General features: G+C 39.6%; 1 protein-coding gene across 1 annotated transcript in view; it reads left to right on the top strand.

Moving 5' to 3' along the window:
* Window positions 1–17,353, top strand: part of zfhx4 (zinc finger homeobox 4) — a 246,299-nt gene that overhangs the window by 226,079 nt on the left and 2,867 nt on the right. Inside the window, exons 9-10 of the mRNA XM_041190045.1 lie at window positions 1,449–2,572; window positions 2,675–6,902. Of these exons, the coding sequence (XP_041045979.1) occupies window positions 1,449–2,572; window positions 2,675–6,902 (5,352 nt within the window). The remainder of the gene's footprint in view (window positions 1–1,448; window positions 2,573–2,674; window positions 6,903–17,353) is intronic.

Raw genomic sequence — 17,353 nt, 5'->3', positions numbered from 1 at the left:
ATCTCCAAGTTTCCACCTCATTAGCACTGAGCTACAAATCCTTACCTTGGGAGCAGGAGCTTGAAATTCTTCTATTCCCACTATGTCCCAGCAACAATTCTGGGCATGTCTGGGAAATTTTTCAAACCATTCTAGTAATCCACCTTCATGCAGACAATCATGTCCTGTTCTCAGCCTAGACTATAAAGGCTTCAAAGAGTGTGAGAGAGAATGGGAGTACGATGTTGAGATAGAGGATCAGCCATGATTATATTGAATGGCGGAGCAGGCTTGAAAGGTTGAATGTCCTACTCCTGCTCCTATTTTCTATGTTTCTATGGAGAGGATCTTCCGGTCGGCGAGCAGGGGCAGAGCCCGCTCACCGATGCGTAAAATGATGCGGGATGACATCGGGTGGAACTCCCGACATCACCCCACGTCACATCCATTTTCAGGTCGGCGGGGGTGCAGCCGAATCAGCCATGACCCCGCCGACCTGTCAACGGCCTATGCAGGACATTAATAAACCAATTTAGGTAATTGACAGGGCTGCCCGTCCAACCTTAGGATTGGCAGGCAGGCCGGGAGCCCTGGCAGGCTTAAGAAAAAGCATGAAACCTCATCCATGGGCGAGATGAGGTTTCATGAGGGTTTTTAAATATTTAATAAAGGTTTCAGTAAAAGTGATGGACATGTCCCAAATCATGTAACAGTGTCACATGAGGGGACATGTCAGGGAAATGTTGTTATCATTTGCTTACCATTTTAAAATTTGGAGCCAATCTCCCTGAGGCAGCGCTTAGCCTCAGGGAGATCTGTGCGCTCTTTTGTGTGCATGCACGAAAGAGTGCATTCTCGGCTGAGGGAATCTCCCCCCACCCCCAACCGCACAGGGAGCACATAGCACTTCCTGGCAGGTGTCACACTAGACGGGCCTTAATTGGCCCGCCCACGTAAAATGGCGGCCGGCCCCCAATTGGGGGTGACAATCGGAGGTGCGCCTGCCTGCGCCCACTCCTGCATTTCCCCCCAACAGGGGGAAAATTTGTCCCCATCTTTAGTGAAGGCCTCAAAGTAAAAGAAAAAAGACTTGCCAGGATCAGAATGTTTGGAATTTGTCCTCTTCACTTCGAGGATTCTCTCTTACTTCTCCTCTCAGATTGAGCTTAGTAAATTGGCCGAAGTTCATGGTGGCTTGGAAGGTGACAGACAGTGAACCTGTAGCATTGGGCATTTATAGCAGCATGCTATCAGAATACAATGATATTTCATTCTTGACTCTTTCCCCAAAGAACATACCAGAGAGGGTTTATCCTTATACCTGTTGCAATTATCTCTGTATGAAAAAGAGAATGATAGAGATATGGCAGTCCCCTCTAGACTTCGTATAGTGAATTTAGGAGTGTCATGGTATTTTGGAATTACAGCTTACATTCCTTTCATTTTTTATCAATTTTTATTTTAAACAGGTGAATATTCATCAGAGGGGAAGTTTTATTCAGTCTCAGACAACTCAAAGTCCGGAATTGAGTCAAAAAATGAGGAGCAGAAGATGGCAAAGGAATCTTCAGATACTGCAGACTGGAAGAAGGATGGAAGTCAACGTTTTAAGGTTTCAGACTCTCTGCAAGATCAACTAAATGAACTCCAGAAAAGGCAACAGCTGCCTGTGTCTGATCGGCATGTGTACAAGTATCGCTGTAGCCAATGTAGTTTGGCTTTCAAGACCATGCAGAAACTTCAGATTCATTCGCAGTACCATGCTATTCGGGCTGCCACAATGTGTAGCCTTTGTCAACGTAGCTTCCGCACATTTCTGGCTTTAAAGAGACATTTAGAAACCAGTCATCCTGAACTAAGTGAGGTGGAGGTACAACAGATATGTGGGAGTTATCATGTGAATGGAGAGTTCTGGTCAGAAAGTGAAGTTATCAGTCAAGAAGATAATATTTTGGTACAGGAAATAGATAAAGAGGAAGAAATAGACCAGGATGGGAAAATCAGTCCAGCAGGAAGTGACAGCAGCTCTATTCTAGATGATTTAAGTTCAGAACCAAAACGAACGCTGCCTTTCCGGAAAGGTCCAAATTTTACCATGGAGAAGTTTTTAGATCCTTCTCGACCATACAAATGCACAGTGTGTAAAGAATCTTTCACTCAGAAAAACATTCTCTTGGTTCATTATAATTCAGTATCACACTTGCACAAGCTAAAGAAAGTTCTACAAGAGGCATCAAGTCCAATTCCTCAAGAATCCAACAACATAGATAACAAGCCCTACAAGTGCAACACGTGTAATGTTGCTTATAGCCAGAGCTCTACACTGGAAATACATATGAGATCTGTGCTCCATCAGACAAAAGCAAGGGCAGCCAAACTGGAAGCAGGAAGTTGTAGTGCTGCAGCTGGAAACAATAGTGTGGGCATTAGTGGTAGTCTGCTTGCTACTGGTCAAATGACTACAGATTCTCTCGGGATGGCAGCAGTTAGTAACAAAGATATCAATGCAGATATCAAAGAAGCAAACAAAAAACAGTTTTCTGAATCAATTTCTCCTCATTCTGTCCAACATCAACCTCAGTCACCAGCTCAGGCCCAAGCTCAGGCTCAGGCCCAAGCTCAGGCTCAGGCCCAAGCTCAGGCTCAGGCCCAGGCTCAGGCCCAGGCCCAGGCCCAAGCCCAGGCCCAAGCCCAGGCACAAATGCATCTGCAACATGAACTGCAGCAACAAGCTGCTTTCTTTCAGCCTCAGTTTCTAAATCCAGCATTGTTACCACACTTCCCTATGACAGCTGAAGCTTTGCTGCAGTTACAACAGCCACAATTTCTCTTTCCTTTTTATCTGCCAGGTACTGAATTTAATCTAAATACAGAGCTAGGTTTGCCTGGTTCAGGAACCTTTGGAATGTCTGCAATGACAGGATCTCTGCTTGAAGATCTAAAGCAGCAAGTACAAGGGCAACAGCTACTGCAAATTCAGCAGCAATATGGGCAACAGCATCAAGGTTTACAGGCTCAGCAACTGTCGCAAAAACAACAGCAACAAGCAGTTAAACCACCCAAGCAGGAACAAAATAGTTTAAATTCTGTAGAGACCCAGTTGTTAAAAGACAGTTACTCCCATAAAGAAACTGAGGAATTAATGGAGATAGCAGAAAATAAGACACCACATGAGCTTTTAAGTGAATCCGAAGTTTTAAAAGAAAATAAAGAGATCAAAAAGCAGAAATCAGTAGAAACTGTGCTTCCACCTCCTCGTATTCCATCTGGTGCAAGAGGCAATGCAGCAAAAGCTTTATTAGAAAACTTTGGCTTTGAGTTGGTTATCCAGTTTAATGAAAACAAACAGAAAGTTCAGAAGAGAAGCAAGAATGGTGAAAATGAGAAGACTGACAAGTTAGAATGTGAAGCATGTGGCAAGCTGTTTTCAAACATTCTTATCCTGAAGAGCCACCAAGAGCATATTCATTATCAGTTTTTCCCATTTGGAGAGTTGGAAATATTTGCATGTCACTATAGGGAAGCGTATGACAAATTGTATCCTGTAACACCATCCTCACCAGAGTCACCTGCACCTACACCATTGCCTCCTCCCCCACCACCTCCTCCTCCTCCACCACCACCACCACCACCACCTCCCTCAACAGGAAATGGCAAACTCCAAGGATCTGCCCCATCACCATTACCACCACCACCACCACCTCCTCCTCCTCCTCCTCCCCCACCTCCACCCCCTCCACCTTCTTCGCAATCCCAGGTTCAGATACCTGTATCCTTGGATCTGCCTCTCTTCCCTCCAGTTATGATGCAACATTCTTCTTTGCCACCCCAGCTGACTTTGCAACTGCCAACTATGGAGTCTTTATCTGCAGATCTCACCCAGCTCTGCCAACAACAGTTGGGTTTAGATCCCAATTTTCTGAAACATCACCAATTCAAACGTCCACGTACAAGAATCACAGATGATCAATTAAAGATCTTGCGGACTTATTTTGACATCAATAATTCACCAACTGAAGAACAAATTCAAGAAATGTCAGAAAAGTCGGGACTTCCACAAAAAGTTATTAAGCATTGGTTTCGTAATACCCTTTTTAAAGAAAGGCAAAGAAATAAGGACTCACCATACAATTTCAATAATCCACCGATTACCACATTGGAAGAATCCAGAAATGATACTTGTTTTAGTGCAGCAGAATATTACAGGACAGATGGTACATTAAATAAGCGGTCATCTAGAACACGATTCACTGACTACCAATTGAGGGTTCTGCAGGACTTTTTTGATACTAATGCTTATCCAAAAGATGATGAAATAGAACAATTGTCTACAGTTCTGAACCTACCTACTCGAGTAATTGTTGTGTGGTTCCAAAATGCTCGTCAGAAAGCACGAAAGAGTTTTGAAAATCAAGCCGATACTAAAGATAGTGAAAGAAGGGAACTAACCAATGAGCGTTATGTACGAACCAGTAATTTACAATATCAGTGTAAAAAATGTAATGTAGTGTTTCCACGAATTTTTGATCTAATTACACATCAAAAGAAACAGTGTTACAAAGATGAAGACGATGATGGTCAGGATGATAGTCAAACAGAAGATTCAATGGACGCCACAGACCAAATGATGTCAAATCACCCTGATACTTCTTGCCCAACAGACCCATCAAGGCCCACATTAGGTACCGTGACAGGTTCTGGTTCCAGATCTGGTTCTAGTTCTGGTTCTAGCACTCCTCTGATGCCTTCACCCAAACTAGAAATAGATAAAAGTTCACCTAAATCTAACCTGCCAGTAGAGAAACCAAAGCAAATTGAGGTTGCTCAACCCTCTCAAATGGCCAAACCAATATCTTCGCCTCCATCAGCACCACAGACAATAGCACCTCAGTCACAGCAGCAAAATCAATCCCAACAACAAATAATGCGACCTCATTCACAGCCTCAAAATACAGTAGTTTCATCCAGCCCTCTGTCTGTAGCAGTCACCTCTTTACAGAACAGTCTACCTCCTCCAATGTTACAATACCAGTGTGATCAGTGTAAATATGCCTTTCCAAGCTTGGAACTTTGGCAAGAGCACCAGCACATTCATTTTTTGGCAGCCCAGAATCAATTCCTCCATTCACAAATCTTGGATAGATCTTTAGATATGCCCTATATGATTTTTGACCCGAACAACCCACTTATGGCCGGACAGTTGCTTCCTGGACCTCTTACACAGATATCCTCCCAGCCTAGTTCATCAGTTCCAACCTCCTCTAACACAGCTTCTGGAACAGTTAAGCGTAAATTGGAAGAAAAAGAAGAAAACAATCAAACTGATAAAGAAGGTGCAAATTGTAGTGATGAACCACATCGTGATAAGAGGCTTAGAACTACAATAACTCCAGAGCAGCTTGAGGTACTGTATGAAAAATACTTGTTGGATTCTAATCCTACTCGAAAAATGTTGGATCACATTTCAAATGAAGTAGGCCTGAAGAAACGTGTGGTTCAGGTCTGGTTTCAGAACACTCGAGCTCGTGAAAGAAAGGGTCAGTTTCGTGCCCTTGGTCCAAGTCAATCTCATAGAAGATGCCCTTTTTGTCGAGCACTCTTTAAAGCTAAAACAGCACTTGAAACACATATTCGGTCTCGACATTGGCATGAAGCAAAACAAGCAGGCTACAGCCTTCCACCAAGCCCCATTATGCCACAAGATGATGATGGTGAAAGTCCACAGAAAGATAATTATTTTGAATTTCCAACATTACTTTTTTCCAAGATTGATGCATTAAGTGAAAATGAAGCACCATCTACAGTTTCAACACCAGTAAGTAAAACAGCAGAGATGTCACCAAAACATCTTCTGAGCCCTTCGTTATTCAAATCAGAATGCAACGAAGACACAGAAAGTCCAAATATAAACCCTGCTGTTGTCAGTTTTGATCAAAGTAAGGCAGATTTTGATGATACATCATCTATTAACACAGCTATAAGTGATGGAAGTACAGGAGATGAAGGAAACAATGAAACTGAAAACCTGGTTAGCACTTCAGAAAGTAAAGTTATTGAGTCTTCAGATGACCTGAAAACATCACTAGCTGGTGATCAATTGTCAATGATGGTTACAACGACCACAGTTGATTATTATGATGAAAGACTTTCCATGAGCTTACCTAGCCCTTCTCTAAGCTTCATATCAAGGGATAATGACATAGATGATAGTGTTGACCGAAGTGAGACATCGAGTTTAGCCGATCCCTGTTCTCCAAGTCCATTTGGGAGCCACAGTAGTCTCAAATCATCAAGATCCAGTGAGCGACCTGGTCAGAAACGCTTCAGAACACAAATGAGTAATCTTCAATTAAAAGTCCTTAAGTCATGCTTTGCTGACTACCGTACACCAACAATGCAAGAATGTGAACTTCTCGGCAATGAAATTAATTTACCTAAAAGAGTTGTCCAGGTCTGGTTTCAGAATGCTCGAGCAAAAGACAAAAAATTAAAGTTAAACATGGCAAAATCATTCATGATGAATCAAACTGGAACCGATGGGCAAAGAACAGAATGTTCTTTATGTGGTGTTATGTACACTGCACGTTTGTCTATCAGAGATCACATTTTCTCACAGCAGCATATCAACAAAGTGAAAGAAACTGTAGGATGCCAGCTAGATAAGGAGAAGGATTATCTTGCTCCTACAACTGTCCGACAGTTGATGGCTCAACAAGAATTGGATCGTTTGAAGAAGGCCACAGATGCTTTGGGCATAACATCACAACAACAAGTTCTGCATCAACAAAGCATAATGGAAAATAATGCATTGCATGGCCTCAATGCTTCAACATCCTATTCAGGCCTCTCAGGCCTTTCTCCAGTTATTCTCCCTGGAGTAAATGGTCCTGCTTCACTGTCGAGTTTTCCACAAAACACAACAGGTAAGTTATGATGATTCATATTTATTTTTTTCATATCTGTAAGTTATTAAATATGTACATGTAGAGTTTTAAGGCCTTAAAAAGCGCTGTGCCAAACATCTGTCAACATTCAAAATTTTCCACATAGTGAGTTCCAATTTTGGCCCTTACTATCACTTACTAGATCCTGTATGCCTCCTTAGAGAGACAAGAGACCTGAATTTTTGCAATGATAGTGAGCATCTCCAAAATGGCTCCAGAGCCTGATTCTAGAGGTCCCGCGTCCAAAACTGGCACCCACCATTTTCATTAGTTGGGGAGTGAGAGCAGTTTGCAGGTTCATGGAGGCAGGTGCACATGTAAAAGTGTGGCTGCCTTCAAACAGATCTCACTTTTTGTTAGCAGGATGTCCAAAACATGACTTGTGGGCTTTACATTTTTCAAGAGAAGATCTAAACTTACCAGAATTCTTTGGAGAGGTAGGGTATCCTTTTATATAATGTTATGACTGGGTGAGGAGAAGTGAGCTGGCTTCCCTTTATTCAGTCCCCTCAGCTGGTCATAACAAAGGTTTTTTAAAATTTATTTTCCCTGTAAATGCCTTTTCTAAACCTAATGTAATTACTTCATTAAAAGGAGTCAATCATACCAGGTTTTCTTGAGTCAAAGAAAGAGTAAGTTTATTAGTTACTAAACCCCAGGAAAAATAATAAAAGGCACAATGACACAAACACAGATCTCAGAAGTAAGAAAAGTTAGAGTTCAAATAAAAATTAAAAGAATATACAATTAAGACCTTTGCTGATCCTTGAGATGTAGATTGCTGAATGTTGTGACTATTTAAAGTTAGCTGGTTTCCTTTAAAATCCTGGAGTTGAATTGAAGTTCAGGTAACTACACTTTGCTGGAGACAATCTTAGCTTCAGAGGGGGTGGGGGGAGGGATTCTTTACTGCTTCATTCAGCAGTTTTTCCAGATGATTTTGATGACTTCTCTCTCTGTTTCTTGCTTGGCAAAACCTGTTCTTAAACCTCCTGTCTGTATATTCTAAGACAGGAATTCAATTAATACGTCTTGCAGTCATTGTTGTAGAACAAGGAATCACATTTTTTTTATCTTTCATCTCAGAAACCTTTGACACATTTCAAGATAGTAGAAACCAACAGGAGATAGAGTTATTTCATCTTTCACAGGGGTTTTTTGAGTGTCAGATGGGTGTGTCTGGCTGGTTAGAAGTTCTCATTGTCTTGAATTACAGTTGATTGAAATGTAGCACTTTGCATTTTTAGTGCCTTCCTTTCAAGAATCCCTTTTTGAAATGGACCTTGACAACCGCCAGGTGTGAAATTCCATGCAACATATCAGGCAGTTCAACAGTGCAATCCATATAGGAATTTTCCAGAAAAGTGGTCAACTTACAATACCAGATATCAGGTGGTAGCCATCTTTGGTCAGTGTTTATTCTTGTATTTTTTTAAACAGGTCCTCTTTGAAGAGTTCAATATGTCTTTGGTTAGCTGGTGAAGTTAGAGGTCACAATTTCCCCTCGTTGTGACAATAGGTACACAAACCTTTGGGAGAGGCCTAGTGTCCTTTGGGATTGTTAAAAGTAGTCATGAATTTGCAATAAAAAATGAATAAACTCCTTGGAAGTGTCAAGCTGTAAAGGCATTAAAATCTCCTGGCTTGTAATTTTTTTTAGAGTCTGTAGTTTAAAAAAATCAGTGCCTGCTTTTTCACTCTGTTGACATGAACCTGAGGTTTATCATTATAGGATTTGTGCTGTATGACTGATCCACTACCTATCAGTATCACAGTGGGGTGTCCGTCAGTTCACAGTTTGATTGACATTCTAAGTGGTTGTGAAGTCTTTGATGTGAGGCTCTGAATACAAATGCTTGTTCATTTTTATAAGGAATTAAGTGGTTGAAGAAATTTAAATGTAGTGAATGGGTTTTTATCAATTAGATTTTTTAAAATAGTGCAGTTATCAATAGAAACTTAAAACATCTTAATCTCATCTCAGCATTGCTCCTGAGATCTGTCCATTTTTAGTGCCTTCTGAATACTGGTGAGTTGGCATGGAGGGTGTAAGGGCAAAGGGTGGCAGAGGGGGCATAGGTTGGCATGAGTTGGCACTAAGTTGATATAGGGGCTATAAAGGACCATGGGGATGGGTAGAGGGGCATAGGTTTGCACAGGGGTTAGGATGGGCAATGGGAGGTGGGTAGATGGGCATAGGTTGTCATGGAGACTATGAGGGGGTGGGTAGAGGGCATGAGGTTGCAAGGGTTGGCATGGGGAATGAGAGGTGTTGAGGGAGTGTGGGCTGTTTTTTGTTTTCTTAGTTTTTGTTACAGCTGGGATAAAGTCCTGGAGCACCAAAGCCCACCTTTCAGACGGCCTGTCTCCACTCCTGGCAGCCCCTATGGCTGCCTCCATGCTGTTTCTGCTCCAGGTGGTACCAACTTCCATAAACACCCACCCATCCCAAATGAAAATCAAACTGTCTGGGGCATTTTCTCCCGAATCATGTTCGCGACTCTGAACTCCCAACTTAGGAGCGAAAATTCAAACCAGAGAGAGGTTGGGGTAGAAAATTTGGGGGGATGAGTCACAATGAATTGGCGTTACATACTTCTAAACCAGAAGATAATGAATGGTGGTAAAAAGCCTTCAACATAGTCATCTGCCCATCCTTTCATCCTGTGAAAGGGACATGAATATAAAGAAAAGTGAAAATGTGAACTGAAAGCAAAGATGTGGAATTAAAAAAACATGCATTTATGTATCACAGTTCAATATAACATCTTAAGAACCTAATGCATTACCATACATACACCCTGAAAGATAGCTACCGATTTTGAAATGAGTACACATCTTGTGAAGTGTTCATATTTCAAATTTAAGATATATGGTATTGTACATAGTAAAAAGAAAATAGTCACTCTACAGTCCATTTAACTACATTTGAAAGGAGGTGGTTAAAGCTTTTCTAAATGTAGTCGAACAAATGTTAGTGCCTGTTTGAGAAGTGGAAGGAGATAATTATTATTATTCAGACCAAAGAAAGAAATGAAGATTATTTAAAGAACAAGTTTAAATATTTTTATGGTTGCTAACATCTGAATTAATCTTTTGGGACTGAAGTATATGCGTCTAAAATATACTAATATTATTGCTATCATATAAACATGGCTGCAACCAGAAGATACACACAAAAGGAGCAAAGAAAATTAAGTATATTTTGCAAAGATAGATTTAATAAACTAAGAGCTGATAAAACAATGGTCAAGAGGGTGAATATAATAATGGGGTAAGACAGTAGAAGCATTAAAGGTAGAAATTAATAATGATTAAGAAAAAAAATAATCAAGTGCTAGCTCAAGGTGAAAAGACAGAGAACACTTCTGGCAAATAAGAAAAGTTACAAGGGATCATGATGCATAGTGATCAGGTCTTTTCCAGAGACAAAATGGACAGACCAGAAATTACCAAGGTAGATGGTAAAGCTACTGGCTATTTCATAGAGACAATGAGGTACAATACTTAAAAAGTAATGCAGGTATTAAGTGTATGCTACATTAGATTTAACAATCCAGGTAACCTGGTTAACAAATATGATGTCAAGGACCTGGAGTTCATTAAAATTATATAAGTTACTTTTGATACTGTAATAAGGCTAATTACAAAAATTAAGGCTTAAAGGTGTAAAATTTTAGAAGAACCAACCTTTGAGCTTTCAGCTATATGGGGAGGATTAAGTGCAGAAAAGGTCTTGAAACCAAAACAATACCACAATTATTTTCTTCCTTTTCACCAGTTTTTGACTCCTCCTCCTGCTATCCTGGAGGGATTGAAGTATTGTTCTATGAGAACTGGGTCCCCAAATTAACTGGTCCAAATGATCATTATTCATGTGTGACAGTGAGTTTTGGTAAATTAGTCAACTATTGAAGGCATTAAGGCAAAGCCTAATCCTTTCTTCATCCAATATCTATGTCTACATTTATATATAATAAAAAGCAAAATAGTGCAGATGCTGGAAATCTGACATAAAAGACAAAAAGTGCTGGAAATATTCAGCAGGAATGTCAGTACCTGTGGAGAAAAAGAACAGCGTTAACATCTTGAGTTGAACATGACTCTTATTTGACTCGAAACTTTAACTCTGTTTCTCTCTCCACACATGCTGCCAGACCTGCTAAGCATTCCTATCCCTGACCAATGACACCTGTACTGCATTCTGAGTAGAGATGAACTTACTCAGTGTAATGAAGCTGGAAGCCCCTAGTCTGGATGTCTTAACTGCTTCCTGGTTAACCAGTTCAGCCATCAGAATTATTTGGAAAAATATAAAGAAAGATGAAATTTAATGAGAGCAGGGTGACATAAAATAGTTGATCAACAAAAACTGAAGCAAAATTAGAAGTAAGAGGGTAAATAAATGCCAATCATATATAGTAACAAGAAGATGTCAGTCAGGCTCGCAATGTGGTGCATTTGCGTATACTGGAAGCTACATTTATTAATACACAGGGCCCTGTTCTTTGCAGACAGTAAAAACATATCCACACATTGTGCCCATTTCAGCTAAACAAAACAAGTGACAGCCATTCGCTGACTCATTCCTCAGGGCAATGCCTTGATCAATCAGGGTCAAGCTGCCTGATTTAAATTTCAAACAATGCTTGGCAGTTAACTGTTAGCTGCCATCAGTGGTGCATTCGCCATGGCAATGGCACTTGTGAACCAATCAGCATTCTCTTTACATACAGTATAAATTGTTGTTTTCCCCTTATATTGGTATTCTTGTGAAGTGTCCTGATGAGTGCAAGACGAAAAGCTTAGACATATCTCTTTTTTCAGCAATGCTCAATAGTAAATTGGTTAAGGTATGCAATCTGAAGTTAAATGGAATTATTCAAATCCACTCTCTCACCAACAAGAATGAAGTGCTTTACATAAATACTAAAATCCAATGCATGCCATTGAATGTGACATGAAATGCTGTCGGCAGTAAAGGAAATTTAAGGCCTAAAATTGTCTCAAAGATTGCTGTGGGAGAAATTGGTTTCAACTCTGAGGCACTGGCACCAGTACTAGGGAAAGAATGAGCTGTTTCATTGGGATGAGCTTCATTTGAACTATGCTGGGACCAGTGTTGTGATGAATCAAGCAACCAGTGCTGTAGATAGGGCTTTGAAATAAATTGTCAGGAGGGGAGAGAATTCAAGCGAGAGGAAGTTTAGAAAGTTAAAAGAAAGGACAAAGCAATAGTGCAGGATGGCAATATGGGTCATGACAATGAAATTAGAATATGAGAGTAAGCTAGAAAGAAATGTAAAACAGTCATAGCTTCTACAAGAGGAAGAGAGTAGCTAAAGGAAATGTTGGTCCCTTAGGGGATGAGACTGGGGATTAATAATGGGAAACAAGGAAATGACAGAGACTTTGAACAAGTGTTTTGTATCTGTCTTTATAGTCGAAGAGACACAAAGCATCCCTAGAATAGTAGAAAATCAAGGGACAAAAGGGAGGGAGGAACTTAAAACAATCACTATCACTAGAGAAAAAATATTGGGAAAACTAATGGGATTAAAGGCTGTCAAATCCCCTGAGCCTGTGGCCTACATCCTAGGTCTTAAAAGAAGTGGCTACAGAGATAGTGGCTGCATTGGTTGTAACTTTCCAAAATTCCTTAGATTCTGGAAGGTCCCAGCAGAATGGAGGACCACAAATGTAATGCCCCTAATCAAGAAAGGAGGAAGCCAGGAAACAGAAACTAAAAGCCAGATGGCCAAACATCTGTCATTGGGAAAATGCTGGAATCCATTATTACAGAGGTAGGGCAGGACATTTGGAAAATCATAATACAATCAGGCAGAGTCAACATGGTTTTAGGAAACAGAAATCATGTTTGACAAATTTATTAGAGCTATTTGAGGATGCAACAAGCAGGTGGCTAAGGGAGAACCAGAAAATGTAATATATCTTGGATTTCCAAAAATGCATTCAATAAGGTGCTGCATAAAATGTTATTGCACAAGGACCCACGGTGCTGGGGATAATATGTTAGCATGGATAGAGGATTGGCTAACTAGCGGGAATCAGGGAGTCAGGATAAATGGGTCATTTTCAGGTTGGCAAACTGTAACTAATGGAGTGCCATTGCGATCAGTGCTGGAACCTCAATCATTTACAATCTATTTTACTGACTTGGATGAAGGGGCTGAGTATTCTGTAGCCAAATTTGCTGACAATATAAATAAAATAAGTTCTAAAGCAAGTTATGAGGACACAAAAATTCTGCAAACCGATATAAGTTGGTGAAATGAGTGGGCAAAAAATTGGCAAAATTGGAGTATGATAAGGGAAAGCATGAGGTTATTCACTTTGGCAGGAAGAATAGAAAAGCAAAATATTATTTAAATAGAGAGAAACTATAGAATGCTGCATTTCTGAGAGATCTGGGTGTCTTCATACATTAAACACGAAAGGTTAGCATGCCGGTACAGTAAGTAATTAGGAAGGCAAATGGAATGATGGCCTTTATTGCAAGAGGAATGAGTATAAAAGTAGGGATGTCCTGCTGCAACTGTACAGGGTGTTGGTGAGACCACATTTAATGCGCTGCATACAGTTTTGGCCGCCTCATTTAAGGAGCGATATTACTCCATTGGAAGCAGTTCAGAGAAGGTTTACTAAGTTGATTCTTGGGATGAAGAGGCTGTATTTACGAGGAAAGGTTGAGCAGGTTGGGCCTATACTCGTTGGAGCTTAGAAGAATGAGAAGGTGATCTTATTGAAACATGTAACATTCTTGAGGCAGCTTGATAGAGTAGATGCTGAGAGGATGTTTCCCCTAGTGGGCGAATCTAGAGCTAGGGGCTATAGTTTCAGAATAAGGGGTCACCTATTTAAGGCTCAGAAGAGGAGGAATTTCTTCTCTGAGGATTATGAATCTTTGGAGTTTTCTATCCCAGAGAGCAGTGGAGGCTGAATCATTGAATAATTCAAGGTTGAGATGGACAGATTTTTGGACTACAGAGGACTCAGTTGTTATGGGGAAGTGACAGGAAAATGGAGTTGAAGCCAAGCTAAGATCAGCCATATTCTTATTGATTGATGGTACAGGCTGGAGAGGCCCTCTGCTCCTATTTCTCACATTCCTATGTTCCTAAGCTAAAGTTAAAAGCTAAACTCAAAATTAATCTGTTAGTCTAGTTAATCAATTTCTGAAATACAAACAAAAATGTACATGCAGTATGGTGGCAAAGAAAGTGAAGAACATTTCTAAAATGCCACAATTGTCACATAAATGTAGAGAATGAATTAACCACCTCAAGTGGATGTTATAGAAAAAGTGGAAGACATCAAACAATGAACCAAAACATGCTGTAATGAACGACTGGGAAACATGAGCTGACCACAAAGCTGTTCCAAGGAAGAAAGCACTTCTTCAGAGTCTCAACTGGTAAGTGGAAATATTTTTTACAACAATTTTCTCATACAGTACAAACACTTCTCATAATAGTTAATAATAAACTTATTACTATCTATGAATAAAGTCATAATTAACGATGAAAATCCTGTGTCTATATTTCTTAGAAACACTGGACCTTCATAAATTATTTTATATCTCACTTTTTTTAACAGTATTCTGCATTTCAAGCTTAGATACACTGCAGTTTCATTAATGGAACAATGCCCTTCATGTCTACTGATAAGTGATCGTTTCCAGCTCCACTATATTCATCCTCAAGGCAACAAATATCTCATAGAAAGAGAGTGCTCAGGCACAAGAGGATGTCATATCACTGGGCAAGAAGGAGCCAATGAACACATGCCACCCAAGGAACAGATTTTGTACAATCTTGCTGAGCAGCATTATAACCCTTCAATTGTCACCACATCCTCCACAGGGTCTTCTCTATGTTACACCATATGAGCTGAAGTGTCTGCATGAATAAACTATGGTATAAATCCATCACAAGTGATAGATGTCAATCTTTCCATACCACCATCATACCAGGGCCTTTTGGAGGAGGGCACGTATCTGCTACATTATGCCATTGTCAATGTCAGTGTGAAGTATGATAATACTTAACAGTGACACAATAACAATGCATAATATTACTTCAACTAGAGAGCATAGAAAAATCACTGTCTCATAAATCTGGTCATCCAGCATGTATTAAAACAAGCAACTATCCTCTATGTTCTTCTAAGATATTGCCACTTACAGGATTGCACTCTCTGTAGATTTTTCTGTGGAGGTTATGGGATGAGGATTCAGTTTTCTGTGGCTGATGTGCTTTCCTCCTTATCAAGGTATCACCTTGTTTTAGGTCCTTCCAAAACTCATTAGCCAAATGTACCATATAAGTTGATACTTTGTTTACCTGTAATACTTTTCTATTTCTGGAAATAAAAATTTGTTTTCTCTCATTTATTTACATATGTATTTACATAGCACCTTTCACAACCTCAGAATGTCCCAAAATGCTTCATAGTCAATGAAGTAGTTTTGAAGTGCAGTCACTGTTTTAATGTAGGAAATACAGCAACTAATTTGTACACAGCCAATTCCCACAAACAACAAGTGATAATGACCAAATAATCTGTTTTGTATATTTGATTAAGGGATAAATATTGTTGGAGACAAGAAGGATAAATCCATTGCTATTCTTCAATGTATCATAATGGGATCTTCTGTATTCACCAAATGGTTTAATGTCCATACAAAAATCAGCACCTTTTACAGTGTAACATTCCCCCAGTACTGCTGTGGAGTATAAGCCTAACTTTTTGGGCTCAAGTCTCTAACGAGGGACTTGAACCCACAACCTTCAGACTTAGTCAGGAGTGCTATCAACTGAGCTATATTTGACAAACATTGCTCCTGTGCCTTCCTTTTCTTCTGCAATGTGAAACTTTCACTCGTAGAATGGATCCTTCAGCAGGGATGCTCGCTCTTCTGGTTATAACGATTTCTGTAATGTTTAATCACATACAATACACTTTTATTCTATGAATCTTGCAGTTATTAATTCTTTGGCTTGTGCCAGTTAGATCCAGAAAAATATATAATAGTAATCTAAGATGATTTGAAATGCAGAGTTTGTTCCAATTCACATCAATGTGTACTTGTATATGTTCTCTTCATATATGTCAGAATGGCATACATACTTATTCTGATGTTTTATGGAAAACAGTATGATGGGGCTAATTTTGACTTTGGGTGATTGTATAAAGCAGGTGATAATGATACACCCCCTGTCAGTCAAACCAAATGCAAATCAGGGCAGGGCATCCGGATGATGTCATCTATGTTACACTATCATCCAAAGTCAAAATTACCCTTGTTATCTTTAGTCATAGGTGTCGATAAATTCTGTTTTGAGTATGATTTACAGCTTCATCTAAGTACACTACTTAATTATTTGGAATTTGCAACATTATATTGGTTTTGAAATTTTGTTGTGTGAAAATTCATGGACAAATACTTTACACATGTAATTTCTTTTGTTGCTAGTTTACTGTAAATACTTGGGTACTTATCTTCAAATTAATAAGGTTCAGTTCATTGAACAGTTTATGTATTCTGAATAAAAGAAAAAGGAGCTGATTAGCTCAGTTGGCTAGATGGGGTGGGGTGGAGAATAATGCCAACAAGGAGGGTTCAATCCCTGTACCAGCTGAGGTAGTTCTTGGGGCCTGTCCCCTTTCCCTGCATTGATATATTGGTATAAGTCACAATTAACAACCCTTGGACAATGCGGATCCTACATGAAGAGAGAGAATAAAAGAAGTTATAAGTTGTTGCATTTCAGAGTTTACAAAAAAGTAAAGAATGTAATGATGATTGTGACATTTTTGTTAGTTATTTTTGTTATTATTCAGTACTTTTGTATTCATTTTAAGATTAAAATGCTGAATTTTTTTAAATAATTATTAGGTTTATAAAATTGCTGTTTTGGGACTGTCTCTTTAATTTAGGTCATGTGACCTGTTTTTGAAGTCTGCCTGACAGCAAACCTGGGTGGTTTGATTGTTTGAGATTAGAGGAGGCCCACATTGTTTCACTGGGATGTTGCAAGATGTTTACACTTCGAGACAATGGAAGCAACCTGTATGGAAACAGTGCATAGACTGAAAGTCTCCAACTTCCCAGAAAAGTGTTGAGAATGATAGGTTGTAAACAGTTGTACTTTAAACTGTCCATTTACTTCCAAGATAAAAGAGAGTTGGGATCTCAAGAATAACTAATCAACATTTCTACTGAATACAAGGCACATGTGATTCACAATGCCATGGACATGGCTTTAAGAAGGGAAGGATTTCAAAGATATTCCTGTTAGACAAGTTAGTCTGCCAGAATCTGGGAGAGACTGAGCAGCAAAAGGCCGAAATTCACTATGGTTCACTGTGCCAGAATGCAGATGGAAACTCTCACACTTGGATTTAAA

Source organism: Carcharodon carcharias, chromosome 6 (genome assembly GCF_017639515.1).
Source record: "Carcharodon carcharias isolate sCarCar2 chromosome 6, sCarCar2.pri, whole genome shotgun sequence".
Taxonomy (NCBI): domain Eukaryota; kingdom Metazoa; phylum Chordata; class Chondrichthyes; order Lamniformes; family Lamnidae; genus Carcharodon; species Carcharodon carcharias.
This window is presented reverse-complemented; position numbering and strand designations above follow the sequence as displayed.